Source organism: Chelonoidis abingdonii, chromosome 11 (assembly GCF_003597395.2).
Source record: "Chelonoidis abingdonii isolate Lonesome George chromosome 11, CheloAbing_2.0, whole genome shotgun sequence".
NCBI classification, from domain to species: domain Eukaryota; kingdom Metazoa; phylum Chordata; order Testudines; family Testudinidae; genus Chelonoidis; species Chelonoidis abingdonii.
The window spans coordinates 43,782,410-43,802,952 of record NC_133779.1 but is presented as its reverse complement, the minus strand read 5'-3'; the positions used below and the strand labels follow the sequence as shown (position 1 = coordinate 43,802,952).

General features: G+C 42.6%; 1 protein-coding gene across 1 annotated transcript; it reads right to left on the bottom strand.

Moving 5' to 3' along the window:
* Positions 1-882: 882 nt before the first annotated feature.
* Positions 883-19,486, bottom strand: RIT1 (Ras like without CAAX 1). The gene is made up of 6 exons (XM_032767192.2): positions 19,347-19,486; positions 19,065-19,188; positions 17,099-17,155; positions 10,465-10,538; positions 9,648-9,839; positions 883-6,450 (listed from the first exon to the last, which is right to left on the bottom strand). The coding sequence occupies exons 2-6, from the start codon at positions 19,156-19,158 to the stop codon at positions 6,220-6,222; spliced, it is 648 nt and encodes a 215-aa protein (XP_032623083.1). The 5' UTR covers positions 19,159-19,188; positions 19,347-19,486; the 3' UTR covers positions 883-6,219.
* Positions 19,487-20,543: the final 1,057 nt, after the last annotated feature.

The window sequence follows — 20,543 nt, the reverse complement described above, 5'->3', positions numbered from 1 at the left end:
AGAGAAAGCGAACCACATGAAACATGCCATGTAGCTTAATGCATTACTGGCACTCATACTATTATGTTAAGATTGGTACAAGAACTTCTATAAAATAAAATCGGAAGACAAATGCTCGTTAAATAAATCCCTCATGATACTTGAACCAAGGAACACTGGTATCTGCCTAACTGAAGGGGCTGAGGACTTGAGAGCTCATATGGATCAGACAGGGGTGCAGATAGAACCAGCCCAGATTATCAATACAAAAAAGTGATTATAGTTGCCTTTCATTTATTATAAAAACAAAAAAATTCAGATTAAATAATAAACTTTGTAAACTGGTAGAGGACTAGATGTTTTTAAAAAGGAATTGTACAATAGCTTCAATTAAAAAAAGATTAACAACCTACCTTTTGAAAAAAGGTATCAAAACAGTTGCCCCATGGTTAGCTAGTAAAAACTAAGAGCAAATAATACACCAAGAAAACGATACAATGAGAAATACAGGATTAAGTTCTCCTGCATGCTAATATCAAGTTTTCCAGACCAAAGTTTAGCTGCTTACCCTTCTAAACATCATTATCTTCCCAACCTTCAAAGTCAAAAAATGGCAACTCAAAGACTCTTATATAGTACATACAAGTCTGAACTACTATATTAATGAAAATTCTCTCTCTCTCAAGCAGGTCATAGCACCAAACTCTTCTTATGGTACTTCTTAGTCTTGCATCTTTTAAATGGTTATTTAGTTTTACAGCTCACCTTCTAAGCCTCCAGCTAGTAAGCTCACTCCACCAAAAGTTATGCACTACAAACTTTCTACTTATTTCTGAGCCCCCAGCCGCAATGTTTTCTATTGACAGTCTTAGGCACCTAGGATTAAAATACAAAATACAAACATTTATATTAAAAATTCTGTATTGTGTCAAATGAAATAATCATTTCTTTGTGTACAAATGTATACATGACAAAAATAAAACAATCTTCTTGAACAACGTTGTGTAAAAAAGTGCTTGCTGTTCAGATTTATTAATTCCACAAGCAACAGGCTCAAATGGAATCACTCAACATTGAATTGTTAAAGGGCTAATTTAAGGCACAGAAATCCCACCATTTATCAGAAGGCAAGAGTAGGAATTAGCCCCATTTATCGCTGCTCACAGGTTATGTTTCATTAATGCCAGCAAGTTTTGAACATACTAGTAGCTGAGCAGAATTTCAAGTCACATTTCTATCCTTGAAAAGTAGGAATTAAAATGGTTTTTAACTTTCAGACAAAGCTGGTATTGTCTCATCTTTTAATTAGAAACAGCCTTTTTTGTGTGTGCTCGCGTGCATTATTTCTATATTTTTTTCACTGATGTTTCCTGTTGTGCGGCTTACCTGGGATTTTTATTTCATGGTTAAAGACCGTACTTACTCCAATACTGAATAACTATTAGGGCCTTAATTTCTAAATTGGTTGGTATGGATGGGTACAGCTCTCAGGAAGGATAGATAGGGGAAAAAGGGAGGTGGTGTTGCCTTATATATTAATAATGTACACATTTGGACTGAGGTGGAAATGGACACAGGAGATGGAAATGTTGAGAGTTTCTGGGTTAGGCTAAAAGGGGTAAATCGGGGTGTGTTCTGCTAGGAGTCTTACTATGGCCACCTAAACCAAGTGGAAGAGGTCATAGCTTTTTTTAAAAAACAAATATTCCAAAGCCAAGATTTGGGTGATGGGGACTTCAACTATCCAGATATTTGTTGAAATCCACAGCAGGGCACAGACTATCCAATAAGTTCTTGGACTGCATTGCAGACAGCTTTTTTGTCAAGGTTGCTACTGGAGGAGATGTTCTAGATTGATTTTAACAATAAGGAGGAACTCGTTGAGAATTGAAAAATGGAAGCAGCTTGGTGAAGATGATCATGAATCATGAGTTCCCAATGCTAAGAAGAGGTAGAAGGAGTACAGCAAAATAGAACAATGGATTCAGGAAGGCAGATTTGTAAGCATCAGGAGTGATAGGGTAGAGTCCCATGGGAATCCAGACGGGGGAAAACAAGAGTGAGCAGTTGCAGATATTTCAATCAATGAGGACTACATTAAGAGGCCCAAAAGACAAGCTCTTTTTGCGGGTGTAGCGAAAGAATGAAAATTGGCAAAGACAGTTGCGCTCTTACATACGGACGCTACTGATATAAAAAATAAAAGGAGCTCTAAAAATGAAACTAAGACAATTAAAAGGTCAGAATAAGGCAACACATAAGCGATATGCAGTGGCAGATATAGAGTCAAAGGCACAAAATGAACTCAAACTAGCTACAGATAAAGTGACAAGAGATTTTATCATACATAAAGCAAGAGGAGACCAAGGACAGGTGGCCCAGTGTCCAGTGAGGAGGGAAGAACAGTAACAGAAATGTGAACTGGCAGAGAGTGCTCAATGATTTCATTTGTCCGAATGAGAAGTCTGAGGACTAGCCTAGCATAGTGAGCTAAGGAGGAGGGCAGTTGGAGATAAAATTAAATAGAACAAGTTAGGAAAATCACTTAGAAAGTAGATGGCTAGCGAAGTCACCAGGGCCGTGAAGGGCATCTAGAATACTCCGGAGCTTGAGGAAGGATCTGAGCCTCTAGCCTATATCTTTGAAAATCCTTGAGACAGGAAAGATCCAGAAGACTGGAAAAGGGTAAATATAGTGCCCATTATAAAAATGGGATAAAAAAACAACCACGAAACTACTAGACCAGTTAGTTAACTTCTGTGCAAGGAAGATATGGACAAGTAATTAAGGAATCATCTGCAAACACTTGAAGTTCGGGTGAAGGCTGACAGGAATAGCCAATGGATTTGTAAGAACAGTCTGTCAAACCATCATAGCTTTTGATAGATACACCAGTTCGCCTGTGCAATAAGGGATTTAGGGTCGATTGTGGTTTACCATAACTTCTCTCGGAGCTGATTCGATCGCATGATTTCTGTACTAGCTATAAATCTTTATCAATGTGGGCCCTACTTGTGTAGCATATAAATGGTGAGTGCATTAAACTGGCTGGCTATAACCGACTCAGAGAGTAGTTATTAATGGTACCCAGAGACTAGATGGAAGGTGTTATAACAAGTGGTTCCCGAGGTGCGTTTTGGCGAGAGCTCTGTTCATATCTTATCAACGACTGATAATGACATAGAAATACGCTTATCTAAGATATTGCAGATGATACCACTGGGAGGATTGTAACTGGCTTTGGAGGACAGGGTCCATTCAAATGATCTGGACAATGGAGAATGACGGTAAACAGGAGAAGTTTATAAAACAATATCAAAGTGTCCACTTAAGAAGGACAATCCCGTAGTTAACAATACAGAATGGGAGAGACGTCATAGGAGAGTATGGTAGATAAAGGATCTTGGGGTTATAGTGGACACAATGAAAACCGAGGCAACGTGTGATGCTGTTGACAAAAAAGGGAAACACTGCTTCGGGATGCTTATTAACAGTGTGTTGTAGCAAGACACGAAATCATTCTTGCCGTTATCTACTCGCGCTTGATTATGCCTTCTCACTGAGAAAACTAGGTCCAATTCTGGGCACGCATTAAGAAGTGTGGAGAATGAGAGTCCAGAGAAGCAGTCTCAGACAAAGAATAGTCTAGAGGTGGAACAATGACCTAATAAGAGAAAGTGTGTAAATCTTGGTTTCGTTTAGTTTCGAAAAGGAAGATAGCGTGATTAGCAGTTTTCAGGTATTTAATGAGGCGGTAAGGAGCGAGGAGAAGAACTGTTCTCTTAGTCTCTTACGTGACAGAACAAGCAGCAATGGGCTTAAACTGCAGCAAGGGAGGTTTAGGTTGGACATTAGGAAAAAGTTCCTAACTGTCAGGGTGGTTAAACACTGGAATAAACTACCTAGGGAGATTGCGGAATCTCCATCTCTGGAGATATTTAAGAGTAGATTAGATAAATGTCGATCAGGGATGGTCTAAACAGTATTTGGTTCTGCCATGAGGGCAGGGGACTGCACTCTATGACCTCTAGAAGTCCCTTCCAGCCCAACAATCTATGAAAATCAGTAACTATGGTAAAGGTATGCAATATTGCTCATGAAGTTAAAATTAACAAAATAATTTCATCTTATACTGCAACAAACAACTAAAATACATTCTAAATGTTCTAGATTATTTAGAGCTACTTTTTCCATGTAATGGATTGTGGCACAGCACAGCATAACACAGGTGGATTTGCAATGGAACTTTATAAGAACGAACCCATAAACTGATTTATACAACTTTGTAGTCCGGGTGCACAGTTTTAAAAAAGTAAAAACAATCAAAACAAAAGGAACACGGAAAATTCTGTATCAGTTTCTCTGATTTCCTACACAGAAAATCAAACCTAAAAAGGTTACATTTCCTTTGATGCTGTTCGCAAAAGAACACGAAAAGCTAAGCAGTTTAGTGAAGGAAATCATGAGAGCTCACGCATTTGCCCTATTTGTTGCTTTCATCGAATCCTTTATACACAAATCTTTACATCTCTGCATTCCAACTCTGAATGTACAATGATCATGTGTGTCAAACTAAGGCTGAAAATACAGATCTGACACCAACCCAGTATGGTTAATGTAATTATTGACAAAACCAATCATAGAATACAGTCGTGATACTATACTTGTGGGCAAGGAAGCACTTTCATTTTAAATTACAGTTTTTAGTGTTTGATTTTCTGAGAAATTATGTTTAGCCTAAATTTTCTCTTGCCATTTCTGAGTTACCTATGTGAATTATGTTACTTAAAAAAAAAAAACACAACCATCTTTCATGTTATTTTTATACTCGAATAAACTCTGGATTAAAAATCTTCAGAACTGACATATATGTATATATATAGTCCTCCATGAGGAACATTTAATTTGCAGCATTTGGAAAATGTGCTGCTTCACAAAACACCAGCTTCCTAATTAGCGTAAGTGATCACTGGGCACAAATATCTACATATACCCACTTGAGTGTGTGTATATGTAGGGATATCCACGCATATATAATTCTCAGGACTGACATTAAGCCCAGGTAATCATCGTCCCCTCATCTCTCCACTTACCTGCAATGGATGAGTCTCACCAGGTTCGGAGTTATTTCTGCTAGGTCCTATTGCCAGCACTCTCTAATTTTTCACTCTCCCTCTACAACACAGTGCAGTATGGGTACTGAGCCTCAAAGCATAAAAAATATCTGTAATGAATTTGTGTTTGAGACTTCAATATAACAATATTGGCTTCTTTAAGAAAAGAACATAAAATTTAACGTAAATACATAAGCTAATGCAACATTACAGATAAGATTTTAAGCATGCAAGTCAGGAAAGTCAAAGCTCCAGTTTCCAAGAGCCCCTGCAACTCTATCACATTGCACATACTATACTATGGTAGTATAAGAACACTATATACATTAAGAAAATGCTACATATTCATGCAATGTTCTCAAGTTATGGCTGCCATGGAAATCATAATTTTAATTTTTCTGACTTGTTTAAAATCTAAACTATACTGTTGCATTACACTTGTTTCTTATAATTGTTTGTATATAAACATGCACATGGAGTCCATTATTAGTTGTTTGTTGGAAAAATGCACAATCAGAACATAAAGCAATTTCTGCATGAGTTCTTCTCACTGACATGTGCACACAGTTTGTTCCACTAGTCTGCTATATGTGCTTCACAAACATTACTTTTAACACTGATCTTGACAAGTCTTCTCATAAATTGTGAATTACTTTTCCAGAAAGCAGCAAACTTTGTTGTGCAATCCTCCAGGAAAGAGGAAAAACAAAAACAAAAACCACAACAACTAAGTTAGGCTCTAAGTAAAAGTTCAAAGACATTCTACATAGTTCGGTTTTCATTATGTTGAGATCCCTTAAGACAAACATTTAAAAGTGCAGGAACATACGTAACAGCATTTGCAACCAACTACATCAGTGACATTTGCTGGATCCAAGTCAGAAACTGACAGTAAACAAAAGTAAAACCCACTGCTATGTCATAGACCAAACATTCTGAAATTGGGGGGAAGATTACCTTAGACAACAATGTAAATTGCAGCCCCCTACAAAACTCCCAATAGTTAGATTTCCTTTTAAAATAGTTAAAAAATAGAGAGAAAAGCATAATGCTCAAAAATGTAGGTCACTAAACTGCTTTGATTATATATTCCAGTTCACAGTTTGACAGATACATCTCTCCCCCTTCAGGTCACTGAATCTTTCTTTTTTCGGAATGGTGACTTCAGTCTTTTCCATACGCTGCTTTTGGGTTTGGATTTTTTTTCCATGGCCATTATTGCTTCCTTCTCTTTTCTACGGATTTCTCGCACAAGAGCATGAAATACATCATCGATATAATAGCGGAATGCGGCTGAAGTTTCAAAAAAAGGGCAGCTGAATTCTCGTGCTAAAGCTGAGCCTTCTTCTTTGGAGACCTTCAACAAAGTACATATTTGTCAACAAAGCAGAAAGTGTTCATTCCTTCCCCCTTTCTGCTCCCTTTGCCTGTTCCTCTCACTCTTAACCATGTGCACTCTTTCACATTACCCGCTCCTTTTGGAACATCCTCTTTCCATGCATCTCTCTGAAATCTCTCCCTGAAATCTAACCTTTTGTTTATTCCTACTCAGTCACCTGAACTTTTAAATATTTGTACTGCATCCTATATCCATAAGACATCCAGCTCCTTGAGGTAGGGACTGGATCATAATCTGCATTTGTAAATAATGCTTACACCTTTGGCACTATACAAGTAATAAATAGAAAAGGGTTTTAATAGCACACAAATTATAAATCTTTCAAGACCTGAAAAACTAACAGATGAGAATGATTGTTAAGGTGGAATGACAAGACACATATTTGGTCACAATTAATCTATTTCCCTGACAGTGTAGGAGTGTTCTCTACTGAAGGTTTTCTAGCCTTTTGTCCAAAATTATGGCGCTTCAGCCACATTCCTGTGGAGACTATTCCACTGACTAAAACATTTTAGTCAGGAGGATTTTACAGATAGAGACTAATTTTTTCCCCCATTCATAATTTTATCTTATTTCATATTTAAGCACCCTTTTATCAAATAATTAATCTCCCTTGTTGGTGTTAAACCTGCAACTATCTGAAGAGCAACATGCAACTTCCACAAGTTGTCAATAGGAAAGTTATATCTCTTCACATCAGTCACCACCGGTGATTTTCTCTGAATGCCATCCAATCTGTCCATCTTTCCTCCCAGAACTGAACACATTTCAGAATATGGGTACAATGGAGCCATAAAAAGCGACTCTTGATTCCCTGTCCTGTGATATGACTCCTCAGCATATATATCCAACAATGTCCATGGCATTTTGCTCTCGTATCACATTGGAAACTCAATTTCCTGTGCAACCACTACCTGTGGTCTATTTCAGGGTTACTATTTGCCAGATTTTTTCCCCTCACAGTGAATCTGTATTTTGGATTATTCTTCCCCAAATGTTCTAGCTAACGTTTTCCCAAGTTGAATTTTATTTTATTTCTTCTGCCCTTTCTAAGCCCCCTTTTATTATTTCTCTATTCTCAACGTACTCGCAACTCTTCCTAATATATTACTATTTGCAAAGTTTGTTCAAGTGCCGTTTAATCTCCTGTGCAGATGCACTCTCCTTTCAGGATAAGAGAAATTGAAAACATAACAGCAGTTGAAGGTTAGAAATTATAATGCCAAACATCCATGTTTTCAAAGTGGAAAAACTAATGAGTTTGAGATTATGTCATGTCTATTAACATTAGTATTCCATAATAAAACGACCTGTATTTTAGAGATCCTGCATTCTGCACTTACCACCATTGCATCACATCCCTCTTTCAACATTACTAATACAAATATTATATTTATTTTAAACATTAAACCAAGAGCAAAAATGTAATTCAAGGAAAAAGAATAAGCAAATACACTTAGGATAAACCACAGCATTATGTTTTAAGGAGGGCTGTAGATTAATCACAGTTAACTCATGTGATTAACTAAAAAAAAATAATTACAATTAATCACAGTTTTAATCACACTGTTAAACAATAGAATACCAATTGAAACGTATTAAATATTTTGGATGTTTTGCTACATTTTCATATATATTGTATTCTGTGTTTTAAAAGTGTTTATTATGTTTTATTACAAATATTTGCACTGTAAAAATGATAAAAAGAAACAGTATTTTTCAATTCAACTCATACAAGTACTGTAGTGCAATCTCTTTATTGTGAAAGTGCAACTTACAAATGTAGATTATTTTTTTTTTGTTACATAACTGCACTCAAAAACAAAACAATGTAAAACTTCAGAGCCTACAAGTCCACTCAGTCCTACTTCTTGTGCAGCCAATTGCTAAGACAAACAAAATTGTTTACATTTACCAGAGTAAATGATGCCTTCTTCTTACTTACAGCATCACCAGAAAGTGAGAACACAAATTAGTGTGGCATTTTTGTAGCTGGCATTGCAAGGTATTTACCTGTCAGATATGCTAAATTTTCGTATGCCTCTTCATGCTTTGGCCATCATTCCAGAGTACATGCTTCCATGCTGATGACACTCATTAAAAAAATGCGTTAATTAAATTTGTGACTGAACTCCTTGGAGGAGAATTGTAGGTCCCCGGCTGCTTTACTTGCATTCTGCCATATATTTCACGTTATAGCAGTCTCAGATGATGACCCAGCACGTTGTTTGTTTTAAGAACACTTTCACCGCAGCTCTGACAAAAAGCAAAGAAGGTACCAATGGGAGATTTTTAAAAATAGCTATAGCATTCGACCCAAGGTTTAAGAATCTGAAGTGCCTTCCAAAATCTGAGAGGGATGAGGTGTGGAGCATGTTTTCAGAAGACTTAAAAGAGCAACACTCCGAAGTGGAAACTAAAGAACCTGAACCATCAAAACAGAAAATCAACCTTCTGCTGCTGGCATATGACTCAGATAATGAAAAAAAACATGCATCAGTCCGCACTGCTTTGGACTGTTATCAAGCAGAACCCATTATCAGCATGGATGCAGGTCCCTTAGAATAGTGGTTGAAGCATGAAGGGATATATGAATCTTTAGCACATCTGGCATGTAAATATCTTGCGAGGCCAGCTACAACAGTGCCATATGAATGCCTGTTCTCACTTTTGGTGACACTGTAAACAAGAAGCAGGCAGCATTATCTCCTGCAAATGTAAACAAACTTGCTTGTCTGAGCAATTGGCTGAACAAGAAGTAGGACTGAGTGGACTTGCAGGCTCTAAAATTGTATACTGTGTTATCTTTTAATGCAGTTTTTTTGCACATAATTCTACATTTGTAAGTTCAACTTGTACGATAAAGAGATTGCACAATACTTATATTAGGTGAATTGAAAAATACAATTTCCTTTGTTTTTTCACAGTACAATACTTGTAATAAAAAAAATAAAGTGAGCACTGTGCACTTCGTATTCTGTGTTGTAACTTAAATCAATATATTTGAAAATGTAGAAAACATCCAAAAATATTAAACAATACTACAATACCATTTATTTTAACAGCATGATTAATCACAATTAATATTTTTAATCACTTGACAGACAGCCCTAGTTTTAAGATATACACCTCCTGAACTCCTTTGGGTAGTTTACCTGTCGGAGCAGTGTCAAATCAGATTTGTTCCCCACAAGAACCACAGGAGTGTCATCCGTGCGCCGAACACGGTAGATGAGCTGTTTGAACTCACGCACTTCATGAAAACTGCGTCGGTCCGTGATTGAATAACAGATGATAAATCCCTCACCTGCCCTCATGTACTGGTCCCGCATAGCTGTAAACTCTGCCTAGAAAGAATGTTATATTTCAATTCTCGTACAAGCTCAGCAGCTATTGATCATCTCATCACTGTCAGCTCTCTATCCATTCTAAGAACAGCTGTATGCCACGCAACATACCGGTTTGGTTATGCCACACATTGTCCACTGGAAAAAACTGGAGATTTTATGGATTCTCCCTAACTGAAATATTACTTAAACACATGAAATACACAACTAAAAGTGCAACATGTAGCAGTCAGAGAGTTAAAAGAACGTTATGACCAGTTTGTTTCCTTTCTGTCCTTTAACACATCAAACAAAATATTGTGAAAATATAGGACCAATATATGAAGCAAATGAAAGGCATGAGTTTCTGTTGCTTCAGGGAATCGGTAAGAATGTTGGCACCTCTTCGTTTGTATATATCATGTATAAAAAAAGGACAATGGAAAACAGGGAAACAAAGCAGGGTACAAAATAAATGCACATTCTGTGGCTACTAACAAATACAATATGTTGGGGAAATGGGATAATTCAGAGGACAGAACTAGAATAAAGAAAAGATAGAGACAAGCAATACATTTTTAAAAGATCTATGTGAATATGCCTGTCCATTAGTTCCATCCTATTCAAATTTTGATTGCTCACATACCTGTCCTGCTGTGTCCAAAATGTCCAAATTTGCAGGTTCATCATCAATCCGTATTCGTATTTTATAAGCATCCTCTGTGGATTAAGAAGAAGAAGAAGGGTGTGGGGTAACAGAAGTTCAGTAAAACTGCAGTACTGATCTCATACAAACAACAATATACTACTACTGAGCATTTGCTACAGAGCAATGGAAAATACTTCATAAAATCAATTATAATAAAGTAAGAATTCAGTTTTGAACACCTTAATAAATAATACTCTCTCTCAGACTAATGGGCCTTTCCCAACTGAGGTGAACAAGCAGACAAATAAAATAAAATAATCCTAATGGCAGCCACCAACAGCACCGCCAATTTCCTAAAACAGGATAAATTACTAAGTATATGTCTACACAACAACAGCACAACGATGTCACTGTAGTGTAGACACTGACTACAGCAACGGAATGGGTATTTCCACCTCCTTGTGAGGCAGTAGCTAAGTTGATGAAAGAATTCTTCCATCAACCTAGCTTTGTCTACAATGGAGATTAAGTCATCCTAAATACGTTGCATAGGGCATGAAATTTCACAGTCCTGTGAGACATAGCGAAGATGACCTGAGTTTCAGGTGTAGACCAGGCCTTAGAAAGATAAACATACCCTTCCCTCCAAATTAAACTAACCCAATTTAAAAAGATAGTTAAGACCCAGGCAGACTGTGAAGAGTTACAAAAGGATATCTCAAAACTGGGTGACCGGACAACAAAATGGTGGATGAAATTTAACGTTGATAAATGCAAAGTGATGCACATTGGAAAGCATAATCTCAACTACACATACAAAATAATGGGGTCTAAATTAGCAATTACCACTCAAGAAAGATCTTGGGAGTTATTGTGGATAGTTCTCTGAAAGCACCCACTCAATGTGAGCAGCAGTCAAAAAAGCGAACAGAATGCTAACTAAGAAAGGGATAAATAATAGGACAGAAAATATGTTGCCTCTATAAATCCATGATATGCCTACATCTTGAATACTATATGCAGATGTGGTAGCCCCATCTCAAAATAAGATATAGTAGAATTGGAAAAGTTTCAGAAAAGGGCAACGAAAATGATGAGTGGTATGGAATGGCTTCCGTATGAGGAGAGATTAATAAGACTGGGACTTTTCAGTTTGGAAAAGAGACGGCTAAGGGGAGATATGACTGAGATCTATAAAATCATCAGTGGTGTACAGAAAGTAGATAAGGAACTGTTTACTACTTCTCATAACACAAGAACTAGGGGTCACCAAATTAAATTAAAGGGCAGAAGGTTTAAAACAAATAAAGGGAAGTATTTCTTCACACAGCGCATAGTCAACCTGTAGAACTCCTTGCCGGAGAATGTTGTGAAGGCCAAGACCATAACAGGATTCAAAAAAGAACTAGATAAATTCACAGAGGATAGGTCCATCAACGGCTATTAGCCAGGATGGGCAGGAATGGAGTCCCTAGCCTCTGTTTGCCAGAAGCTGGGAATGAGCAACATGGGATGGATCACTTGATGACTACCTGTTCTGTTCATTCCCTCTGGGGCACCTGGCACTGGCCACTGTTGGAAGACAGGATACTGGGCTAGATGGACCTTTGGTATGACCCTGTAGGGCCATTCTTATGTTAAAAAATGTCACCAAAAGGTGGTCAGATGTTACCATCATGGGCACACTACAAAAACCTGACTAGAAATGCAAGTTCTCCTTTCCATTTGACCAGATTCTCCTAGCAACACTAATGGGCTGAGTGACAACTCCAAAAGAGGAAGACTGAATAAAACAGATGGCTAGTGTCAGAAGATCTCAAAGCAGGAGTTAGTAGCAACACTTTATTTGGAGACAAAGATTGCAGAAGGCCTGATCCATGGCTAAAGGTCCTACGTGCCATGGTAACACAAATAAACAACAGTACTATCCAACAGGATTTTGAAAAATCAAAGTGTCATGGCCGGCAAGTATCGAAGGTGGGGGGAGATTGTGCCTCCCCAAACAGCCTTGCGTGAGCCTGCTGATGCTCAATCCCCAGACCCCGCTTCCTGTTCCCGGGCTGTGTGCTGCGGGGGGGAGGGGTGCTCTTCCCCCCCCATCCCAGGAAGCCAGGGCCATGAGCTGGGGCTAATGGGCTGATGGGGGCCAGCCTGCACTCCAGAGCTGGGCGAGGGAGGCTGCACTGCCTCTCGGCAGGCTGAGGCCCGTGCCGCCTGCTCACCTGCCTGGCACTTGGGTGGGGGAGACAACACCATCCGACCTCCAGGTGCTCCAGGGCTGGGCCGTGCCGTCTGCTCACCTTGCCAGGCTTTTCGGGCCTGGTAGTGCTGGGGCAGCCTTGGGTGGGGGAAGAGAGGGGAGTTGGCTGCCGCGCCAGGAGGAGGGATGGAACTCTGGGCTCCAGCGGGAAGGGCAGAGGACTCCGTGCGCTGCCTTCATCTACAGACACCAACCCCCGCAGCTCCCACAGCTGGGAACAGAGACCAATGGAAGCTTTGGGGGAGGTATCTGCAGGCAAGAGAAGCAGCAGAGCCCTCTGCCCACTCCCACCCCAGGGACGTGGTGCTGGCCGCTTCCGGGAGCGGAACGGGGCCAGAGCAGACAGGCAGGGAGCCTGCCCTGGCCCTGGTGCACACCGCTGCCACCCTGGAGCCACTCCAGATAAGTGGTGCCGGGCCGGAGCCTGCCCCCCCAACACCCGCTGCACCCTGCATCCCAACCTCCTGCTGCACCCCACACCGGTCCTGCACCCCAACCCCCTGCCCTAAGCCCCCTCCTGCACGCTGCATACCTTCCTGGGCCCCAATCCCTTGTCCTGAGACCCCTGCCGTACCCCAGCCCTTTACTGCACCCCAACCCCTTAGCCTCTTCCTGTATAGTGCACCCCCTCCAACATCCCGCACTCCCCTCTCATACCCCAACCCCCTGCCCCAGTCCTACATTCATGGCCCTGCACGCAATTTCTCCATGCAGATGTGGCCCTCGGGCCAAAAAGTTTGCCCACTCTTGCTCTAGAGTCATCTACTAAAGAAAAGTTAAGGTTGCTGGCTCTGTTAATTCTCCTGGTCTGTATGCAGAAGGGTAAATCTGCTGACTCATAATTTCGACAAATGACGTGGAAAAATCAAACAGAACACACGAGACAATTTAGCTGAACACAAGCATTTTGGGCAGTTACTGTCCCTGTCCTTTTAATCTGCTGCACATTTATAAAAAGTAGCAATAACAAAAGGAAACAAAGGCAGTTATGTGCGACAAACTATCACACTGCAAAGCAAAAGTAGTATGGCAGAAGAGATGGTGGTCATCAAGAGGTCTTATTTTTGTTATCAGTCTGTTAATTGTGACTGGCAGTTAACTTATTTTAGTCTTTTAACTTTTTCTGTAAGAATTTAATAATACCTAGCTCCTATATAGCACTTTTCACCAGTAGATCTCAAAACACTTAAAGGGAGATACAGATGGAGAAACTGATTCATAGATTCCAAAGCCAGAAGGGACCATTGTGATCATCTTCCTGGTCTGACCTCCTGAACAACACAGGTCATAGAAATCCCACAAAATAATTCTTAGAGTACATCTTTTAAAATAAAGCTTCCAATCTTGATTTAAAAATGGTCAGTGATGGACAGTGCACCATGACCCTTATAAATTGCTCCAATCGTTAATTATTCCCACAGTTAAAAAATGTACACCTCATTTCGAGCATGAATTTGTCTAGCTCAGGGGTTGGCAACCTTTCAGAAGTGGTGTGCCGAGTCTTCATTTATTCACTCTAATTTAAGGTTTCGCGTGCCGGTAATACATTTTAATGTTTTTTAAAAGGTCTCTCTCCACAAGTCTATATATTATATAACTAAACTAGTTTATTTTAAAAAAACAGTTTCAAATGGACAAGCTTCATTTAAAATTAAATTAATGTTGTCTTACACCCCGGCCCCTCTCAGCCTGTGCTGTGCTGGGTTCGTTCAACCTAGGCAGCAGTGGGCTGAGTGGTCCGGCGCGGACCCCAGCAGCGGATTCCCGGGCTATGCGGACCCACACAGCTCGCTGCCATCTGGGTCCCGGTCCTGCCTACATTACATGTAACCACTTCTCCTGGTCTCTGGCTCATTCTCTTCCTCTCTCTAGCACTGAGTAGAGGGTTGGAGGGACTGAGCACCCGGCTGGTGAAGGGTTGGCCAGGAGCTAGAATGAGAGAGGCTCAGCTTGGCAGATCTTGGTTGAGCACTTACTGGGCGCTCCATTGGTTGTGAAGTTCAGTCGGGAATCGTGAGTGGGAGACTCCCGTTTGAGGCTCAGGGTGGATTGCAGGGCATGGGATCGTGGGTGCAAGTCAGAGAAGGTGGTGCAAGGGCAGTAGTCGTAGGGGTTGGATGCGGCGTGCCAGATCAGCTGGTCAATGGAGAGGATCAAGTGAGAGTCACAAAGGGCTGAGGTGGTACAGGCTTGGGCCAAAGGGGGACGAGATGTCAGGGACTCAGCGCAAGGCTTGTGACTGCCTCTCCCAACCTTCAGCCCCCCCCCCCTCCTTCCTTGTCCCGACTACCCCCCCTGTACTCTACCCCTTATAAGCCTCTCCTGTCCCTGTCCCCTGACGCCCCCTAGACCCTGCACTCCCATCTGTCCTGACTGCTCCCAACCCCATACCACACCCAGACACAACCCCTGACTCCTATGGCTATCTAACTGCTCCCACCCTGACGGACCCAGAATCTGACCATCAACCCCCTCTCCCTGCCGTGACCCACCTCTCCACATCCCTGCACAGCCCCCCCCAATCCTGACTCCTCAACTCCCCAGCTCCTTGTCTTCTGACACACCCCTCCAGACCCCCCCATCAGACCCTCCTTGGCTCCCTGTCCCCGACCGTATCCCCCCCCACCTCTAACAGACCTCTGGACTCCATGCCCATCCAACCCCCCCCGCTCCCTGATGCCCCCCCGAGAGACCCCGCCCCAACTACCCCCCGCGGATCTCACCCCCCCATTCCCTGTCCCTTGGCTGCGCCCACCCCTTACCCAACACCCCCGCACCCCGGCCCGCCTACCATGAGGCTCCCTGCTCATCTGGAGCTCTGCCGCCACTGTCGCACACACGCAGCCTCTCCCCACCCCTCAGAGTGCTGCGTGCGAGGCAGCAGGGCTCTGGATGAGTGGGGAGTGTCTTTTCCTCCCCACGGAGCTAAATGCTGCCCTGCAGGAGCGTGCAGCCCTGGCCCCCAGAGCACTGTACGCACAGCGGTAGGGCTCCAGGGCAAGGGGGGGAAGGCGGAGGAGGGGCCGGCGGCTTGCGGTGCTCGGCTGGACGCTCCGGCCCAGGAGCACGGACCCTGCGGCTTGCCGTGTTGGCAGGATTTTTAATGGCACGCGGAGTCCCAGCAGGCAGCCATGTGCCATTAAAAAAATGGCTCGCGTGCCATAGGTTGCCGACCCCTGGTCTAGCTTCACCTTCCAACCAATGGCACTGGTCCCTGGCACACTGGAAAAAAAGAATTGCCGGTCCCCCATATCAGACAGCTGGAGAAGCACTGACCTATATACATTTAGTCCTATTAAAACACACAGTATACTCAGTTCACAAAATAATCCAGATCACTCTGTAATAGGTGACCTGTCCTCTTCATTGTTTACCACGCATCCCATTTATATCATGAGTCAATCTGATCAGTGTTTATTTTGTTTTCTTCCAGGTCACTGCTAAAAATGTTAAATAGCCCAGGGCCAAGAACAGATCCCTGTGGAAGCCTACTAGAAACACGTGCTCAGTGAGGATTCCACATTTACAATTACATTTTCAGACCTATTGGTTTGCCAGCTTTTAATCTATTCATTGTGTGCCATGTTTACTTTATACTGCTCTATTTTTTTCATCAAAATGTTGAGATGAGCTCGAATGCCTTATAGAAGTGTGAGTATATTACATCAATACTATTACCTTTATCAACTAATCTTATAATTTCATCAAAAAAGATACCAAATTAGTTTGATAGGATCTGTTTTCCATAAGCTCATGTAGACTGGCATTCATTACAGCCTATGTTAATTCTTTATTAATCCACTCCCATATCATCCATTCCATTACCCTGCCCAGGATAGATGTCAGACTGACTAGCCTATAAGTACCCAGGTCATCCAGTTTAAATATTGGCACAACATTAGCTTTCTTGCAGACTTCTGGAACTTCCCCACTGTTATACAACTTAAGTAAAATCAACATGAATGGTCCAGCAAGCTCCTCAGAGAGCTCTTTTAAAATTCCTGGATGAAAGTTATCTGTACATGCCGATTTTAAAGTGTCTAACTTTAGCATCTGCTGTTTACTCCTGGGGGAATTCTGCGCCACTGCACAATGCAGAATTTGCGCAGAAATTATTGTGTGCACAGAATTTTCGGTAAATATCTTTTAAGATCTGGCCATTAGTCTTGTTCCTAGCACAGCTCATAATCCTCTTAGCAGACTTTGGAGTCGTAACAACTTGTCTAACTATTACTGACATGATTATGAATGCTTTGTTTGCAGACGAGTTTCTGGTTTTCTGTAGCATATAAGGTTCATGGTAAATAATTCCACAGACACAACTTTTTAACTTGCAAAAGTAGAGACAGATGTTGGAGAGGTTTTTCTTACCAATGGTAGGATCATGGTCCTCTGGGAACCGGTGGCTGATGAACTGCATGGTCATAGCTGAAAATTAACGTTGGATAACTACAATTACACAGGTAATTTCCAGTCCTCCTGATTAAATTCACAGGCGTAGGTGGGGACATGGTAACAGACAGAGAATATTTAGAATTACTGATTACATAGATTTCAGAATAGCAGCCGTGTTAGTCTGCATCCGCAAAAAAAACAGGAGTACCTGTGGCACCTTAGAGACTAAAATTTTTTTTGAGCATAAGCTTTCGTGGGCTATAGCCCACTTTATCAGATGCACAGAATGGAACATATAGTAAGAAATATCTATACATACAGGGAATATAAAAACGTGAAAGTAGCCATACCAACTGTAAGAGGCTAATTAATTAAGATGAGGTATTATCAGAAGGAGAAAAAAAAACTTTTGTAGTGACAATCAAGATGGCCCATTTTAGACAGTTGACAAGGTGTGAGAAACATTTAAATGATACAACTGGCATACTATTTTGGCATTCGCTAAAAATTGGAGCACTTCATAGGGAAAATGCACATTTTGTTCACCCTAAATCTCAAAGGCGATATGGTAAAATGTACTTATCAGTAAGGCTACATTTTAGTCAAAGGTATTTTTAGTAAATGTCATGGATAGATCATGGGGAGTAAACAAAAATTCATGGCCCGTGACCTGCCATGACTTGTACTATACATCCCTGACAAAATCTTGGGTGCTCTGAGTGGGGGTGTCGCTCAGGAACACTGTGGTTGTTCTGGGGATGGGAGGGGGAGAAGCTGGGGGTGCCATCGGTGCTGGGGGGGGAATGGCACCCCCACTCGTGCTGTGGGGGTAGGGCAGGCAAGGTTGGCAGGCTCCCCATCTGGCTCTGCGCAGCTCCCCAGAAGTGGCAACATGTCCTTTGGCTCCTAGGCACAATTGTGGCCGGGGGCTCTGGGTGCTGCCTCCACCCCAAGTGCCAGCTCCGCAGCTCCCACTGGCTGGGAACCATGGCCAACGTGAGCTGCAGGGGCAGTGCATGCGGGCAGAGGCAGTGCACAGAGCCACCTGGCCACATCGGAAGCGTGGGAGGGACATGTCACTGCTTCCAGGGTGCCCCGAGGTAAACGCCTCCTGGATCCCACATCGCCTCCCATGACCCAAACCCCTGTCCCAGCCCTGCTGCCGGGGGGGAGGGGGAGGGAGTGTGGTGGCCCCAGGAGTGGTCAATGCAGCTGGCTCAGGTGCTGCCTGGGTTGCTCAGGTGGCCCCTGGGCCAGCTGCACCAGCCACTGCAGAAGTCACAGAGGTGCCAGAAAGTCTCAGACTCTGTGACAAACTCACAACCTTACTTATCAGTATGAAATTGTGAACTATATTCTCACCCATTGCCTATTATTTTCAACTATGGGACTAACAGCTTAAAATAGTTTAATAAATTAAACAATGTCTTATAGATAAGACATTACAACTCTTCAGTGTTTATGATCCTTACCCCTCAAATATTAACTCTAAAGTTTAACAGAGACTGCTGTACTACAGTTTAATCAATCCTAATCAAGGATTTTCACACAAATACGTTCAATTATTGAAAATACAAAGGTAGGAACTGGGGAAAGATATTTTTTAAAAATCTCCAACCCACCCTTATGTAGGTGACCTCTACAGTGAAGCAAAGCGCAGACTGACCCCTTGAAGTAGAGCTCTGCCTCACTCAAAAGCTTGTCTCTCTCACCAATAGAGTGACAGATATTACCTCACCCACCCTGTCCCCCTCACAGTGGGTACCTCCACACTACAGCAGCGAGCAAACTCATTCGTCCCCTATGGGGGCCGCCGCTCTCAGCAGAGACAGATTAAAGCCTGACGCTCTGGGACCTGGACTGGACCTGCCCTCCCCCAGGACAGCCTCTCCCGACTCCTAAGCCAAAGGGCGCCACACCCCGGCAGGCCCGAGACACCCACCGCTCTTGCCCACGCCGCCAGCTCCCAGCATCACCAGTTTATACTCGCGGGATTGTCCTAAGGCGCCCCCGCCCTGGCGGGCTCCAGAGTCCATCTCCCCCGGCGCCAGGGAAAACGCCGCCGCCTGCAGGGAGAAAAGTGTGTCAGGAACCTGCCGGGAAGGGGTGGAGCGGGCCGGAGCCACGGGGTCCCACAGGCTCTCCCCGCCCCGGTCCCGCCCCAATCCGAGACCGGCCGCATCTCCCCCACCCAAACCCCGCAATCGCTGCCCCCACAACTCACCGTGTCAGGGACTCCGGACTTCTCCGCGTCACATCCTCCCGTCCGCACTGACAGAGCACGACCCCAGCGGCCCACCACCGCTTCAGCCTCTTCTCAGAGCAAACCAAAATGGCTGCGGCAGCAGCTCTGCGGCCTTAGGCCGAGCGAGCGCTTCAGGCCCCGCCTTCCCGGGGCCCCGCCCCTTCCGTGTATAAGATGCACCAGGAGCAAGGGCAGCGCTGCGCTCAAAGGTGGAAAACGGGGTGTTGCTCGCTGCCGGGCCTTCGTCCTTTGGGCAAATCGCTTACCTTCCTCGATTCTTCTCACCCGCCATCTTCGAGTGAAAAGCAGCCTTCTGTGTGTAACGTTTATAGGGGGTCAGGCCGGTCAGCAGGGTGAACCTCTACAGGTGAAACGCACTTCCTGGCCCCAGCCACCCCAGAATATCTCCTAAGCATTTAATTTTAAAAGTAAATTTACTCTGCCAGTTTCTGGGTTTTATACATTGATTTCTGCTAATACTTAGAGTCAAAAAGACTTATCTGGTAGTTTCTAGCTACCTCGCTATAATTAGCAAGCAAACATAGGTATGGTCAGATTTCAAAACACAGGGAAACTATTAGACCCAGAGACTGCCCCCCTTTGACTTTGATTTCAGTGGGACTACTCACTCTCAAAGAAAAGCAAGTGCACAAGTGTTCGCAGGACTGGGGTTTATTATTTATGGTAATTGGTTTTAAAAGTAGGTGATAAAATATGTTGCTCTAAGCATATCATATACATAAATAAAACCAAAGCACTACATTGCATGAACAATTCTGCCCTTGTACAGAGGATCATAGAGAAGAAAAAAGTCACATGACAGACGTTAGTAACATTGCATAATGCACTACCAAAAGGCTCAGATATCAGCAGTGATGAGGGTAGCAAAAGAACCTAAATAGAACAGAACAAAAACTTCTATTTTTTTTTTTTAATTGTAGACTAAGTCTAAGTGGAGAATTTCCTTTACATTTTTTTATTTATAGACTGCTTGCTATTACAAATGAGCAGAACTAAATGGTCCAACTGTTTTAAAAAAATCCATTTTCTGATACTATTTTAAAGGGTGCAATACGCGGCCCATTTTTTTTTTGCTCCTTTGCACTCACAGAAAGTTCTGTCAAATGGAAAAAAGAGGCTACAACTAATGTCCAGTTATGGTAGTCTTAGCCACCT